The sequence below is a fragment of the Leuciscus leuciscus genome, assembly GCF_965113295.1.
Source record: "Leuciscus leuciscus genome assembly, chromosome: 1".
Lineage (NCBI taxonomy): Eukaryota > Metazoa > Chordata > Actinopteri > Cypriniformes > Leuciscidae > Leuciscus > Leuciscus leuciscus.
The window spans coordinates 51,082,839-51,099,361 of NC_138725.1; the positions used below are offsets into that span (position 1 = coordinate 51,082,839).

A 16,523-nucleotide genomic window follows, 5' to 3' on the forward strand; every position below is an offset into this window, starting at 1 on the left:
TTTAGTTGCTGAAACTATTACGAAATGACAAAGGCACAAAAGGAAATGTCACCCTATTTATTATTTGAAATGCATGCTATTGATTTTATTGTAAATGATTTATCTGTGCATGTTTCTTTCTTTTTTTGTTGATCTTTTAATTTTTAATCAATATGTCATAACACGTCATCTAGTGACTTTTCTCTGTAGACTTATGCTGAACTTCTACAATCATTTAGTCTGCTTAAACCCCACCCCTGCAAGCTCACGTTTACCTGCCTCTCTTTTATTCAAGTGTAATGCCCAGATCTCGAAATGCAAACAACAGCTGATGCATAGAACCAACATTTTGACCTTTGGCCTACGTTTTAGCTTTTTTGATAATCCGTTATACTCTGATGTATGTCAGCACACATAAGAAATGATTTGCCACTACATCTTTTAATTAGACCTTAAATTAGTCTAAATATTGAGCAATTTTTGTGCCTTTGTATTGTTGTTCCAAATAAAAGTACTGTAAGAAATGACATCAATTTATTCACAGCCTTTCTACAGGTCTGTAAGCGAAGTGTTTGGACAAACGTAACTTCATTGAATAACTTTTTCTGTTTAAAATCATGTAATCCTGGTTTGCGTGTCCTTGTGGTTTGTTTTGAAACAGATCTTGGGAAAAGGTAATTTATTGTCTTTTTTTTTTTTTTTTTTACTGCTAAATCGACAAGATAAAATTTAGATAAAAAAAATATATAGTGGCAGTAATGTATGGCTTTGTGGTGTGTTCCAATCAATAATATATGAGACATCAATTAGTATTCTTAATTAGTATTTTTCTCCGGTGTTTCTGTCAGGGAACAGACTCGCAGAGAGATGGCGAGTACACAATCAAATCGGTTATTAACAAATTTAGTGCACAAGGTGAGTATTTCAGCAAAAATCAACAGAAGAAGACCATGGACAGTCCAAGGCCAGGTGAGTTGCACAACACACACACACACACACACACACATGCCAGTTTGTTGCTGTATTCAAAGGATTAAGGATGTGTATCTAGTAGGCAAACACAAGGGAAACTGGAGAGGGAATCCAAGGAGATGTAGATGTGGAGAGATTCATAGAGGTAAGTATCACAGGTAAGTTAATCATCCAGTACATCGGGTAGTCCTAGTCGTGGACCAGACCATCATGAAGAGTGTGGTGGTGCAGGCTTTTATGCTGTGTGGCTGATGACGGTAATCGATGGCAGTTGTGGGTGTGATAGTGGAGTGTGTGCAGGTGGGAAGCAGAAAGGATTCTGGGAAATGAAGTGCAGAGGTGATAAGTGATTGTGACTATTTTATCTCGATTAGCTTTGTGAGAGAATGTGTGGATAATGTACCTTATTTGCTCCCATGTATAAAACCTTTCTTGTTGAAAATTTTAAATGAAGTTGCCATATGACTGCTAATCTAACTTGTTTACATCAGCTAGTATGCAGATTAAAACATCTTTCCACTGTTTAGTTAGATTGTAATTGTGGTCATTGTTTACTTTGGCATAATTAGATGTTTCGTATAGCACTTTTAAAAACGTGGTTCTATCAATCAGCTTGATTGGATGGAGGCAGTTCTGAATGTGAGCTTAAGGTCAAACATGAGAAATTGGTGAGGTTTACGAGGACTAAATGATTGGAGAATTCTGGTATATGTCACCAGAGAGAAGTCTCTTTTGAAACTTCACTCTAGCAACATTTTTAAAATGGTTCATATCTTAAAATATGTCTCTCTCTTCTTTAATGCCTCCCTGTGTCTGTCCTCCACCTTCATCTGCATCTGTCTGTCTTTTGGTCCCATTGCAGATTATATTCTTTTCCTTCACTCAGTCTTCTTGTCTCAACTTGTCTCTCCATCTCTCTCCATCCATCTCTCTGTGGAACTGTGTGTCAGACGGCCATGCTGACGGTGCAGACTGCACTCGGCTGAATGAAGATTGGCTGATGGAGGGAGATGATGAATTCACAGGTTCAGTGGTAGAGGTAGAGCAAGGGAGCAGCCGACTGAGGGGACAATGCACACAAGATTGAGGGATGATGAATGAGAGATTGACGAAATGCATAGGGCGCTGGGAGAGTGTGAGAAGAACAGATTCAGAGGGAAAAGATGAGTGCAAGACTTTTGAAGGGCACTTGACACACTCACACATACATTTTCAGCATCATTACTCCAGTCTTCAGTGTCACCTGATCCTTCAGAAATTATTATAATATGCTGATTTGCTGCTCAAGAAACATTTCTTATTATTATCAATATCGAAAACAGTTGCGCTGCTTGATATTTTAGTGGAAACTATGCTATATGATTTTTTTTTTCAGGATTCTTTGATAAATAGAAAAAGTTTAAAAGATCATTGATATTTGACTTTTGTAACATTATAAATGTATTTACTGTTATTTTTGTTTCATACAGTAATACATTTTAATGATTCCTGGCTAAATAAAATGAATTTTCTTCAACAACTAAATCTGAACCTAAACTTTAAGCGGTCATGGAAGTATCTTTTTTTTTCCACTGAGCTCTATGCAGTTTATTTTGGAATTGCATTTTCACAACAGATACATGCACTGATGTCTTAGAATTTGGTGAAAAGTAGGTACACTCTCAGAAAAAAAGGTGCAATTTTGTACCAAAGAAGGTACAAACCCTTGTCACTGGGGCGGTACCTTTTACTGGTACAAAATTGTACCTTAATATAGAGGAACAAATTTGTTCCATTCCAGTTAAGTACCTTAAAGGACATGATTTGTACCATGGGCAACCAAAATGTACCTTTTGTTTTTTAAAACTTGTTGGTACAATATTGTACCTTTATCAAAAGTACAAATTTGATCCTTTAAGGTACCACCCCAGTGACAAGCCCCTTTGTACCTTAACTGTGTCAAATTTGTTCCTACTAGAACTATTAAAGGCTATTTTTCTATTGAATAACATACACATTCAACAACTGAATCCAAAAGGCATCAATTTAATCATTTCTGTAAATACATATCAAATACATATGAACGTTTGAATACTTTCATTCCAACTTACAGTAAAGTATTTCTTTGTGTAAATACATCAAAGACTTCACAATACAATAAAGACTTAGCAAAATTAACAGAATATCACTTCTTTAAAAAGATTTGAAAGAATTTAAAATGCAATTACACTAACATGTTACAGTACATAAAATATATTTTCTCATCTACAACAAAGCTAGACTTGCCCCCCCCCCCCCCCCCCCACACACTTTTCACACAATACCCTTGCATTTATTTAACTTTTTTTTTTTTTAAACACCATCCTCCAACCCTAACTGCTCAGCAATTTCAGATCCCTCCATTTTTACACTGCTGAAGATTCTCCTCTCACTGAAGACAAGTCCAGTCAAGAAGTTCCCAAGATCTGCACAGTGGGTTGAGATGTAGCTGGTTCTTCCTGAACATAATGAAGAATCAATATTAGAAAAGACAGACGTAAATTTATTAAATTTATACTCCCAATGACAAGCTCAAATTTGACCTCTAGACTTAAAGGGATAGTTCACCTAGAACTGAAAATGTACTCGCCCTCAAGTTGTTCCAAATCTGTTTACTTGAACAAAAAAGAAGATATTTTGAGAATTGAAAATGAAACAATTGATGGGGCCCCATTAACTTCCATAGAATATTTTTCATATTATTTTCATACTATGGAAGTCAATGGGGCCCCATTGACTGTTTCATTTTTTGGGTGAACTATAAATCCTGCAACATATCGTTTGGCATCCATGTAATGTGCTTCTATAAACACATTGGACAATTTTACTTAAAGGGTTAGTTCACCCAAAAATGACAATTATTTTGTAAATTATTCACCCTCATGTCATTTCACACCTATAAGACCTTTGTTCATCTTCAGAACACAAAAGAAGATATTTTTTATGAAATTCTGAGAGCTTTCTGTCCTTCCATTGGGAGCAATGCAACTAACACATTCAAGGCCCAGAACGATAGGAAAGACATCATTGAAGTAATCCATGTGACTTCAGTGGTTTAACCAATTTTATAAAGCAATGCAGGTGCTTTGTTTTAGCAAAAAACACAATTTACCACTTTATTTACGAAAATACTGACCTGCAATCCAGTAGGGTGAGCACGACGACGCATGTGTATTGTGTTGTGTGTATTGTGTTGACTCAAGACCGGGTGTTGTTCCGTGAATGTGCTTTAGATAATATTATTTTGTAAATATAGAGGTAAATTATGTTTTTTTGGCAAAACAAAGCACTTGCATCGCTTCATAAAATTGAGGTTAAACCACTGGAGTCACTTGGATTAGTTTAATGGTGTCTTTACTACCTTTCTGGGGCTTGAATGTATTAGTTGCGTAGGCTACCAATGGAGGAACAGAAAGCTCTTGGAGTTCATCAAAAATATCTTCATTTGTGTTCCGAAGATAAACGATGGTAAACGATGGTCTTACAGGTTCGGAATGACATGAGGGTGTATAATTAATGACAGAATAAATTTTTTTTGCTGAACTATACCTTTAAGGAATCCTGGAAACACCTTAAATCAACCACAGCATGCATTCGGTCCATTTTCTGGAATAACTGAAATGCAGATAAGAAAACAATTTTCACACACACACAAAAAAAAACTTTCTGCATTTTTACATTTTCCACAAAGTTTTAAATGATTCACTTAAAGCTTCATATAAAATACCCAGAAAAGTAAAATGTTAAACTAATCCATTTGAATTGAGAAGTTTAGTAAAAAATGTCTGAAGAGACTACCGCTTAGTATAATAAACAGATTCAATTTAGGATTTTATTCACATTTAAACATTGAACAAACAGAAGCTCAAACGTGCTGCAAAACACATGAGAATGAACATCCACGGTTTTCGCACGTCTAGCAAACATGCTTAAGCTTCCGTTTACCGCAACTGATGTGTGAATTGATGAATATTTATATGTGAATAAAAGCCTAAATTAAATCTGTTCATCATATAAAATGATCGTATCTCTACAGAAAAACTTGGACTAAACTGCTCAATTCAAATTATTTTACGATCTCTTTATTATGGTAGCATACAGGTATCAAAAGACATTTTGAAATTTAATATGCAAAATGGCAATGTAATATATAAAATGGCAATGTATTTCTTATTTAAATTTACATTTTCCATACCATATGTGCAATGTTTGGGGCAAAGTGACAATTCAAATTCAATAATATAATTAAATTAGCCATCTCCTACACTTGTCTTAACATATTTAAACATATTACAAAAATGATTAGAGATGTTTAAAGGCATAATTCACCCAAAATTAAAAAAAACTGTCATTAATTATTCCCTCTCATGTTGATCCAAACCTGTAAGACTTTCGTTCATCTTTGGAACACAAATGAAGATCTTTTTAATGGAATCTGAGAGCTTTCTGTCCCCCCATTGACAGTCCATGCAACTAAAACTTCGATGCTTCAAAAAGTTCATAAAGAGATCGTAAGACCAATCCATTTGAATCGAGCAGTTTACCGTAGTTCAAATTTTCTGAAGAGACATGATCGCTTTATATGATTAACAGATTTCAGAAGCTCAACCGAACATGCTTGACACGTGAGAACAAACCTCTTTCTCAGACGTGCTGCGCAACACACGAGAATTAACCTCATTTGTTTTCGCATGTCAAGCGAACACGCTAGAGCTTCCGTTTACCGTATCTGATGTGAATTGATGAATAAAAGCCTAAATTCAACCTGTTCATCATAAAGGCAGCACAAAATTTAGACTAAAACACTCAATTCATATGGATTAGTTTTACAATCACTTTAGGAACTTTTTAAAGCGTCAAAGTGGTAGTTGCTTAGCTGTCTATGGGGGGTCAGAAAGCTCGTAATTGATTAAAGAATTTTCATTTTTGGGTGAACTAACACTTTAACATGTTCAACCTAAAATTGTAGCAAAATGATCATTTAAATGCTATTTTTCTTAATTGCATTTACACTCACAGTTAAGACACTTATGATTGCATTTTTATTAAATACTCGCGATGAACGTGGCAAAATTCAATCTGGATTTAAAAAAAGGATTCCGAGACAATCATTGCATCAAGTGCCTTAACTTTGAGTGTAAAAGCAACTAGGAAAAATAACCTAAATTATAATTTTGCTATAATATTTGCTTGAACATTTTAAACATCTAATTTCTGTAATACATCTTATTTTTTATTTTTGAACATAATTATACAATTTTCAAATGTATGTTTTAATTTTAGGTTAAAGCTAGTGTAGTAATGCAAATTATTATATTATTGATTTTGAATATTTGTTTTGCTCCAGAATGATGTTGCACATATCATATAGAAAATGTGAATATAAATACAGAAATACATTGCCATTTTACACATTGCATTGCCATTTTGCATGTTACATTTCATATTGACATTTGGTACCTGTATGCTACTATACTTTGTGAATGTCAGAGTTTTAGGTGAATATACTTTCAGTTAAGTGACAGAAATCTTTCAGAATTAATTTGAAGTGCAGTTACTGTGCTTTATCAAGATTGACATCACTCTGTCATTATGGCAAACATTTTGTCTTAGAAAAATAAATTCAACCTCATCAGAAAAAAGAATATCATAAGATTAAGAAACTCAAATAACTCATGTACTGAACTGATACTTGCCTCACAGCTGAGGACGCAGGAAGACTTTCAGATGTGTGATCAGTGAGACCAGCACTGACAGTTTACCCCATCATGATCTAAAAATCAAAGACACATGAGTTTCAACAAAGGTCTATGATAAAATGAATGTATATGACATGTATATGACTTAGGACAGAATCAGGTAACGTTAATCGCATTCATTTAAACACAGAACGAGTGATTTTATCTGCGCACTGTTCGTTGGCGTTCAATCACGTTGTTCCAAAACCGCATACAGTATTGTGGACTAATGTAAAGTTCACCAGCATGGCACCTCTGCTTGAGCATTCATTTACAACAATAATGTATTAAATGTGAACTTACGACACAGAAACATTTGCAGACGACTAATATCACTGACTGGATTCGTACAATTAAGTTAAGCTATTTAACGTTACACTCGCTATTATCATGTTGAGTAGCTGTAACGTTTTATACATTTTTATTTGGTTAAACATAAACATAAAACCCACCTTTGAATTTCCTCTTCTCTTTTCGTCTTATAATTCGAGTCCAGCTAAAGTACTTCTGACGATAAAGAGGGCGAAGCCATGGCTTGTGGTGGTGCTCGTGCTCGTAATCTGCTTCTCGAAGTTCCCGCTCTCCGGTCTATTTGAAAATGCAGTAACGGCTGCAGCAACCTTGGGCAATCAGTTTCATGTTGCCTAATAGCAAAGTTAACATTTAACAGTTATAGTGGATAATGGAGAACAAACGCCATATATTGTACACGTGATGACTTAATACTAGTCAATAATTGCATAAATTTTTTTTTAAGTGTAATGTACAAGTCAATGGCTAAAAAGCATTTGGAGCAAAGCTAATTTAACTCGCTAAATTAGCGTTAAGTGGCTGAAACATTTATATTTTAGAATTGTGAACTAAATATATACATAAATTATCAGAACTCACCTTTAAATTTCGTCTTCAAGTTTGATAAAATAAACTCTCGACCGCGCTGCAGTTGTGTAGCCTGCTTCCCGCTGTCAGTTCGGAAAATTTCGTGGCTGAAGCGATTTCGACCAATCAGTGTCTTGTTGCTATGCCAAATACTCAACACAGCAACCAATCATGAATGAAACAGTAATTTGGCCCATAACTGTACCCTTGATGTGAGAACAATTATGTACCTTAATTTCAATTGTACCTTAACAGGTACAAAACAGTATCTTCAGTGGTCTTTCCTGTACCATTAAAGGTACTATTATTGAAAAGGCACAAAACTGTTCTTTGAGGAACATTATTTGTACCACCATGTACCTTTTTTTCTGAGAGTGTATCTTAAGAGGCAGCAGAATGACCTACCATGTTAAGACTCCTGCATTATGTGATTTAGTCATGACCTCCTGTACCAGCTGTGTAACCTCATTCTTAACAGGAATGACCTCTCAGAGCGTCCAGATAGCATTCACAAGGCCAGCGCCGCTGAGGCCACTTTAAACACACTCACACAGGCAGAGAAAGGACAGTTTCTCCCTTCCTTTGTCTACCACTTTCTTTTATCTCAATGGCATTGCTATATATAGTTTTGTGCAGAGGGAGGAAGGTGGGTTCATAATTCATAACAGTTTTCTGGCGGGGCACATCATAGCATTGTCTCATATTCATCCTATCTTTAAATGGGCGCCTTTTTCACAATGCAGGAGAGTGAGCAAGAAGGGTCTTCAAAGCATCAAAACGCACGCTGCGGCCACATCACACTCTGCGGCCATATCACAAACACTGGCCTCTAGAGCAGGAACAGGATGTCCATTCATCCACCCTACTAGAGAGGAAGAGTGCGTCACTTTCCCTTTCATCACACCATCCCGATGGGTGTGTGAACGCACACACTCCCACACACAAACAGTAGTATTTAAAGTAGACACTAGAATGATCACACACAACAACATTGATATCATTATGCATGCATGTGGAAGAACATGCACACACACTCGGAGCAGAAGCCAGGCAGACTTATTAAAAGGCACAGAGTTTGTTAATGTGTTGTAATGCTGGACGGGCTGCCGGGTATTACAGGAGCTGGAGTCTTTACTGTTCAGATCCTGTGAAAGCCTGCCAGATCTCTCCTTCTCTCTCTGCTTCGACAGATATTTCAGCTTATGCCACACTGAAATGAATCATTCCCTCTTTTTTTCAGTAACGCCTCATGCTGTTTTACACACTACAACCTGTTCATTCTGATGGCGATTTTTGTCTCTGGAGGTCACCAGGCTACTGTGATATGGGCTGTAATAAGTGTTGTGTGTCATTCAAAGATTAACTGAGAATGTCTTTTAAATTCCTGAATTTGAATTGAGGTAGCAAACAGGATGTAGAATTCAATTGAAGGTACAATTAAAATGAATTAACATTCAAAGAAATTCATATGGGCTAACTGTAGATACTTACGCATTTTTTACATCCCCGCCCATGGACAGTCGAATCTGGGTTATTAACAAAAAGCTAGTGTAAGGGTATTATCACTGATAATTGTATCATACATTGTTTACTCTTTAAACAGCATTATGGTAAAAATGGAACACTATGGCAACAGCTTTCATACCAGTAAGCGACAGCATTTTGCATTGGAACTGACGGAATGGCAGTTTCTTTCAGTTTTTCTCCTCAGTTTGGCCCAAAACACTGTGTTTTTGGTATTCCAGTTGGAAATGTTCACTATAAACAAAGAGCTTTTTCCACCTCGGTGTACTCTCCATATTTACGATTCTTTAGGCACTGCCTACAATGTGCTGAATCCTTCACTGGAAATAAAAAAAAGTAACTTTCTAAACGCTCTTTGAATTCTTGCACCCGGATACAAGTCTACACCACTATAACTAAAGTTATATATAAGTATAAAAGTTAAGCAAGGCAGTTTTTGACTCTGGTAAGCGTATCCATAGCAGACTGGTTGGAGTGGCCTTGGACGGCAACACACTCGGTACATTATGGGTGTTGAAGTTTTCCTACCTATTTGAAGACAACAGTCTTTTTTCTTTGTTTTCTCTTGTCAGGTAGCAATGATTTCAACTGCATTGGCAGCCAAGTTTAATTGAAAGTCCATTTAGCCAGTGGTGAACAGTGTTGGGAAGGTTACTTTTGGAAGTGTATTAGGTTAAAGGTTACAATTTACCGTATTTAAAATGTATTAAGTAGTGTAACTATTTCAATTACTTTATTGAAGTAATGTAACTGATTACATCTGATTACTTTTCTTAATTTCTAATGACTGTTTTCAACTGTTGTGCCAAAATTTAAACCAGGCAAGGTTAACCTTACAGCAGGACTCAACACTGATTACTGTTGGACTTTCAAAACCTTCATCACTTGAATCAGCCACCACAAAATCAGACTTTAGCACCTCTTTTTACTTTGAGATTGTAGGTTACTTTTTACTTGAGGTTAAATACAGATTTCTTGATGAAACGGTCTTTACATTTCCAGCACTGGAATGCATTTTTATCATTTGCCATGGTGGCAACTCTCAGACAGGTTGTAGCCTAAAGCTTTCAGCAGCAATGTGGATTGATATAACCGGCAGATGTGGTGCGCTACAAATTCAAACAAAAGAGCAAATCAAAAGCATCAGAATAGCATTACTTTACTAAACAGACTTTAAATGCCAGGAGGCATCATGCACATCAAAAACAGGCAAAGCAACAAATGAATATTATTTACCATATCCTAGCTTTTACAGAAATTATTCAGATGTAACCCCTTTTGTAATTGTTAACATTTTCATAAGCAACTAATTTAATTACACGTTTGTTTTCTTAGGAACTGTAACGGATTACAGTTACATTTATTTTGTTACATGTAACTAGTTACTCCCCAACACTGGTGGTGAAATATCCCTTTAATGTGCCATTAGCTTGTTGCTTTGCTAAAAGTCAGCCTACTGTATAAGATACAAAGCAAGTCACCTTTATGGAATTTGCCATGATAGCATATAAGCATAAAAATACACAACTCACAAATAAAAATAGTCAGTTTTTAATTAGGTAGTTTTTGGTATTGAATTATCATTTTTATTGATATTTCTCTCTGGAATTATTTTTGCACTGAGCTCATAGTAAACCCTTCTGGGATTATGTTATGTAGTCATGAAGGATGCATTCTATTCTGCCTTAGAATTAGCCCAAAACGAGTGGAGCAGCCTTTGCATTGGGACTGAGTCTATGATGAATTAAAATTCACTCTATTTATTCTCTAAATGCATGGTATTGATCTTATTGTAAATTAGTCATCAGTGCATATGTTTAGCACAAACAACGGCAAGCTCACAAATAGATCAGCCTCCATCCAATGAACAACCAGTGGATAGAAAGCCTGTATTTTTTTCATTTGTTTTTCATTTTCGATAATCCGTTTCACACAGATGTATGTCACAATAGAGAATAAATAATTTGTCGTCTTGAAATTGCTTTAAATGGCAGCTCACTAGGTTTTGAAACAGCTTGTGTGTGTGTGACAGTCCTGCTAGTCGTATCCTACCCACTCTTAAGTTCTTGTGTTTAGTGAGCCAAAGAGGCATGTCACTTTGAATCACAAAGGCGGCTCTAACCTTCTAAGCTCATATGACTCTCAACACACATGCACACATACACAAATTGGCCTGCAGTAAATACGAGCGGCGAGTGATGAGGTCATTTAAAGCATACAGAATCTGCCTGACTCATACTCATCCACTGCGTGTGTTACTTCAGCATGAATACCAGCTTATTTGCCACAGGCTCAGCCAGCCGCACAAGGAGATGATGTGAGATGTTGTTTGGCCCATGCATTATGCTACATTTACCATTTGAAGTAGTTTCAAAGTGAGGTGGGGCTTGATTCTCAGTTGAACTCAGCAAAATCACTGCTGTATTTGACTTGACCTGTATTTAGCACAAGGGGCTTAATGTGATTTTGCTAAGTAATCCAGTTAGGGCGACTGTTTGAATGTCTGCCCTCTCAGAATCAGATGTATTGATTCTTCACTGATGTTCAGAGAGTCTTTGGCTCATAAGTTTACATACCCGTTGAAGTGTCTGTAAGATGTTTAGCATTTTCGAAAAAATAAAGGGATTAAATCTTGAAAAAAAGATCATAAAACTTTTTTTTTAATTTAGAGCTGCTCTCAAGAAACCTCAAAAAATATTTACATGGCTTATTCCACAATACAAAATTATAACAAAATTTACAAGAATGATCCTTTTCCAATTGTATATATTATATTGTGTGTTGCTTCCTTTTATATTATTATTATATTTTATTATATTAATTTTAAATATTGTTATTTAATGTAATGTTAAAGTTTTAAATATGAAATGATAAATATGCATATATTATAAATATTTATATTTTTTCTTATGTCTATATCATTCATAAACTAAAAGCAATTTGTACAAACCCACATATTCTGAAAGGAGTATTTAACTGTTGTAGCATTCATGTTGTTTTAAAAGTTTTCCTTGACCTGTGATTCTCACTCCATTTGAGTACATGATCCTGGCTACCATCATCGCTAACTGCATTGTCCTAGCTCTGGAACAACACCTTCCAGATGGGGACAAGACCCCTATGTCAGAGCGCTTGGTGAGTTGCAGTTGTGTTTATCAGTGTTTCTTTGTTTCAGTATACTGTAATACCAGAATCTACATAACTCAACGGAAAACACAATAACTAATAACTAATTGGTCTCTGAAATCATTCTTTTTGAAGAAGTCCAGTGGTTGATTCCTGTTTGCACACTCTTGTTTCTCTTTGTCCATCCCTTTGTCTTCTCTCTCACAGGAGGATACAGAACCTTACTTCATCGGCATTTTCTGTTTCGAGTCAGGCATTAAGATCTTGGCCCTGGGCTTTGCCTTCCACAAGGGCTCTTACCTACGTAATGGCTGGAATGTCATGGACTTTGTAGTTGTGCTTACTGGGTAAGTCAGAACAAACACATCTGCATTCAATTACAATAAATTGCACCCACTGATACAGTTGTTTGTCACACTGCATAGTTTTAGCACCCGGTTCACTAGGAATTATGCAAATCCAATACTAAGGGAAATTTCTAAATTCTCTACACCAATTTTGATGTCACAGCAAAAACCTGTAGGCTATTAAGCACACTCATTTTTTTAAGAAATAAGTTCTGTATCGATATTCGGAGGTCATCTGTCAAATATGACCGTATTTGAAAGCATTGTGTTGGTACCGATACTGCAGAAATGTTGGTATGGACCCTTTCCACATTTCCAGAGATTGTGTTTTGTACTTTAATGCCAAGGTAATATAACACAAAGTATAGCATAATAATAAGAATAAGAATAAAAAAATAAATAAAAAACTTTACTACATTTGCGATGTTGATAACAGTGGAAATGCATTCACAGTCTGTGAAAAGGGCCCATTGTTACTGTTTTACTTTGAAGTACTGTCCCTGCCACATGCTTTTTATGAGCAGTAATAGCAATAATTGCACCAGGCAGATAGCACTGACTTACACCGTGTCCTAACCAGACGCGATGTGATAAGATTCCAGCGACAAATAATTTGTCTGTCCACACTAGACGCGACGCGACTGCGAGATACGTCAAAATCAATCAAAACCCACAGCCAATCAGAACAGCGTGTGGGCGGAGTCTCACGGCAAGTGCACAGTACCAGAGAGTAATCTTGATGGCACTCACAAGAAAATGGATAAGTAGGCTACATAATCAAATTCACAAATATTACACCATTTAAACATTAAAAATACATAGGCTACTGAGTTACTAAAACAATCTTTGTCAAAGAATACACTTGTTTGTTCACAGTTTGAACGTTCTTGTTTCCATTTGTTTAATTTCAAGATCTGAGATGAATTATCCATTGTTGCTTTTACAGCTACAAAGCTGGGAGCACTAAATTATATCACATTGCATGCTTTCAAAATTAAATAAAGCACATAAACAGTACCTGAGATTATCATATTGCCACACTTTGGGCCCTATCTTGCACCCAGCGCAATTGACTTTGTACAACGACACATATATCATTCATTTTTTGCACCCGACGCACAGCGGACTTTTCCCTCCACAGATGCACGTCGGTAAATTAGGGAATGAACTTGCGCTCCCGGGGGCAGTTCAGCGAAAAGAGGAGGCGTGTTCTGGCGCAAACGTTCCCTGGTGCTATTTTGTAGTTCCAGAAAACAATTCGCGTTTTCAGTGGCGCGTTCAGATGCTATTTTAAGGGCACATGCTTGGCCATAATGTAGCGTGTGCACAACGCGCATACACTTTGCTTCTTTCATCTACACACAGACACAGCAGTTGCCATTTTTGCAAACCATACATAATTACAAGGAAAAATATTCCACATGAGGGAAATCATTGTGGTGTCCATGAAGATGTGAAAAAATAGGCATAAATCTAGCTTACACATTTACCAAAATTATTATATGCCTGTTTAACCTTATTTGGGTGGGTTTCTCCCATCCCCATACAATGTCACTTCTCTGTCTTTTACGGCCCTGGCGAGAACATCGGTCTCCTCGGCTGTGAACCGCTCCTGGTGTGCGCCTGGCAAATCCGCCGTTATAATAGCAAGCCGCCATGGAACAAGCGCGCCTGCTCTTAAACGGAATGTGAGATGATGCTCTGATTGGTTTATTTCACGTTACGCCCAAACCACACCTATGAGTAATGTAGCTACTTCAGACCAACACATTTTAGATTTCCCGAGATCCGCCCACAAAGTTACTTGCGTTTCGCATTTGATACTTGCGCTTCAGATCGTTAAAATAAGGCCCTTTGTGTTTGTTGTTCCAGCGCGATGTCGCAGAAAAATAAAAAGCGTTTCTAAAATAGAATTGTCACGTGTCGCCGTCGCGGCTGGTTAGGACAAAAACTCTGATTAAATTGGAAAAGATACCTTTTATCGCGTGTTGCAGCATCGCGTGGCGTGTAGTTAGGACACGGTGTCAGGCACTCTATAATGATCCTATTTAGAATAGAAAAAGGTGTGTTTGTGCTGAAAAGAATGACAAAGACTTAATTTTAATACACCTGATGCAGATTTTACATTTACATTTATGTTTGAATTACAGGAAAGCTTAGATAATGCCTGGTTAAACTTGATTAAGGGTGGCTAGTGAATAAAACAGGTGCAAAAGTGGTGCCACTGTTTAGTGAATTTACCCAGCAAGCTTTTTTAAACGTCTGTGTTGGTATTTTAAATATACAAATAAGCCATTTGAAATATTGCCTACTGTTATGTTCTGTTTTTTAAAAGTTTTATGGGGGAATGCTTTTGTGAATTTGGTTTATTTTACGTTAATTCTGCATGTTTTCGTGTTGACGTGAGTGTGTATGTGAGGTGTAACCACACGGCGAGTGATGTTGTTCTCCTGACCTAATGAGCTCATGGTGAGCTAAGATCAGAGCAGCACTGTGGATACAAGCGGTGAGGACACACTACAAATGTCACCAGAGAGAGAGAGAGAGTTTGACAGAAAAAAGAGAACCATACAGAAGGAAGAATGATTGGACAGCACAGGGCTGTAGACAATCATGATTTTTGCAAAGGAAGGAAGGAAGAGTATAACTTGAAAACCTGATGGTTAGACACTTAGATTTGCTTTTGCCTTATAATGGCATGTCGAGCTTACAGTATACTTATTTAAAAACATGAACAATATAATGAACAGAACAATGTAATGCACAAAACACATATTTGATTTATTTTAATAAGTTGTATTCTCATCCAAGCCTGGATAAAAAACACATAGGGCCCTGGGGCTGTAGCAAACCCAAGGGCCCCCTTCATGGTAAACTGGTGATCTTGGTGCAGCAACGTTTTCTACTACAGGACTAATTCTTATTTAAAAAAATTAAAATAATAATCAAATCTCCAATACAGAGTGAGTAAGCACACAATGAGTATAAATATTCCAGGCTTCAACACATTAAAAGCATAAATACATTTTCACTAGATATGAGGTCAAAGCAAAAAGATTTCCAGAAACAGCAAAAAAAAAAATTCCACATTTGTCTACTGTAAGGAGTTTACTTTAAATTGTTTTTAATAGTCAGTGTAGTCTGTTTAAAAAAGGAGTAATGTGGGAAGATTTCTTGGCATATGTGAGGACCCTGGCTGCTGAGTTCTGAATATATTGGAGCTTATTTATTGTTGTGTTGGGTAAGTCATAGAAAAGAGAATTGCAGTAGTCTAGCCGAAAGGTAATTAAAGCTAGACTAGGGTCTCAGAATCATTGATATTTAAAAACTAACGTAAACTTGTAATATTCTGGAGGTGAAAGAAGGCAGATTTGGTAAGAGAGGAAATGTGAGGGAGGAAGGAGAGAGAATAATAAAAAAAAAAAAATTGTTCAATAGATGATGAAGAGTAAAGGCCCAAGAACTGAACCCTGGGGAACACCTTGTGAGACAGAGGTGGTAATGGACTTAGCCTGAAGTTTTACTGGGGTTAAGGCCTTTAAATTGGAATAAATTAATTAATCAATGAATAAATAAATGACAGAACCAAATAATAATAGATATTTTTGAAAATACTGCAAATGTGTTTAACAACTTTAATATTGCATTATATTGCAGGCTCTTTATTTAATATTTAACTTCAATTAAAGTTTATTAGAAAGGAACATATCCACACAGAAGAAAAAGTCATAGCTTCATCCTTTTCATGGGATCCAGGCTATAAAGCTCTTAAATTCTCCTTAGTTGTCTTAATGAAAAGTTACCATAATTATTGCATAGAATCCAGGAAACTATAAAGCATACCCAGAAAGAAACAGACCGTGCTAGCTTCTGATAGGCTGAAGCAAGGCATTCACAAGCATGCAGGAAGTATGGCAGGGCGACGCAGTGTCTCGTTCCC

General features: G+C 36.4%; 1 protein-coding gene and 2 long non-coding RNA genes across 15 annotated transcripts in view; 2 read left to right on the forward strand and 1 right to left on the reverse strand.

The window, feature by feature from the left end:
- The window catches only part of cacna1aa (calcium channel, voltage-dependent, P/Q type, alpha 1A subunit, a), a 119,648-nt gene that overhangs the window by 10,563 nt on the left and 92,562 nt on the right, over positions 1 to 16,523 (forward strand). For all 12 annotated transcript variants that reach the window (XM_082138191.1, XM_082138198.1, XM_082138192.1 and 9 more), the window contains exons 2-3: positions 12,139 to 12,245; positions 12,444 to 12,583. In XM_082138191.1, coding sequence (XP_081994317.1) covers positions 12,139 to 12,245; positions 12,444 to 12,583 — 247 coding nt within the window. The remainder of the gene's footprint in view (positions 1 to 12,138; positions 12,246 to 12,443; positions 12,584 to 16,523) is intronic.
- On the forward strand, positions 2,605 to 4,617 carry LOC309475265. The gene is made up of 2 exons (XR_014197592.1): positions 2,605 to 3,708; positions 3,901 to 4,617. It is a non-coding gene; the product is annotated as an uncharacterized lncRNA (long non-coding RNA).
- Positions 3,366 to 7,965, reverse strand: LOC309475249. 2 transcript variants are annotated; one of them, XR_014197576.1, is made up of 3 exons: positions 7,599 to 7,965; positions 7,160 to 7,351; positions 3,366 to 6,742 (listed from the first exon to the last, which is right to left on the reverse strand). It is a non-coding gene; the product is annotated as an uncharacterized lncRNA (long non-coding RNA). The 2 variants fall into 2 exon arrangements; XR_014197577.1 differs by lacking the exon at positions 7,599 to 7,965 and having other exon boundaries at positions 7,160 to 7,446.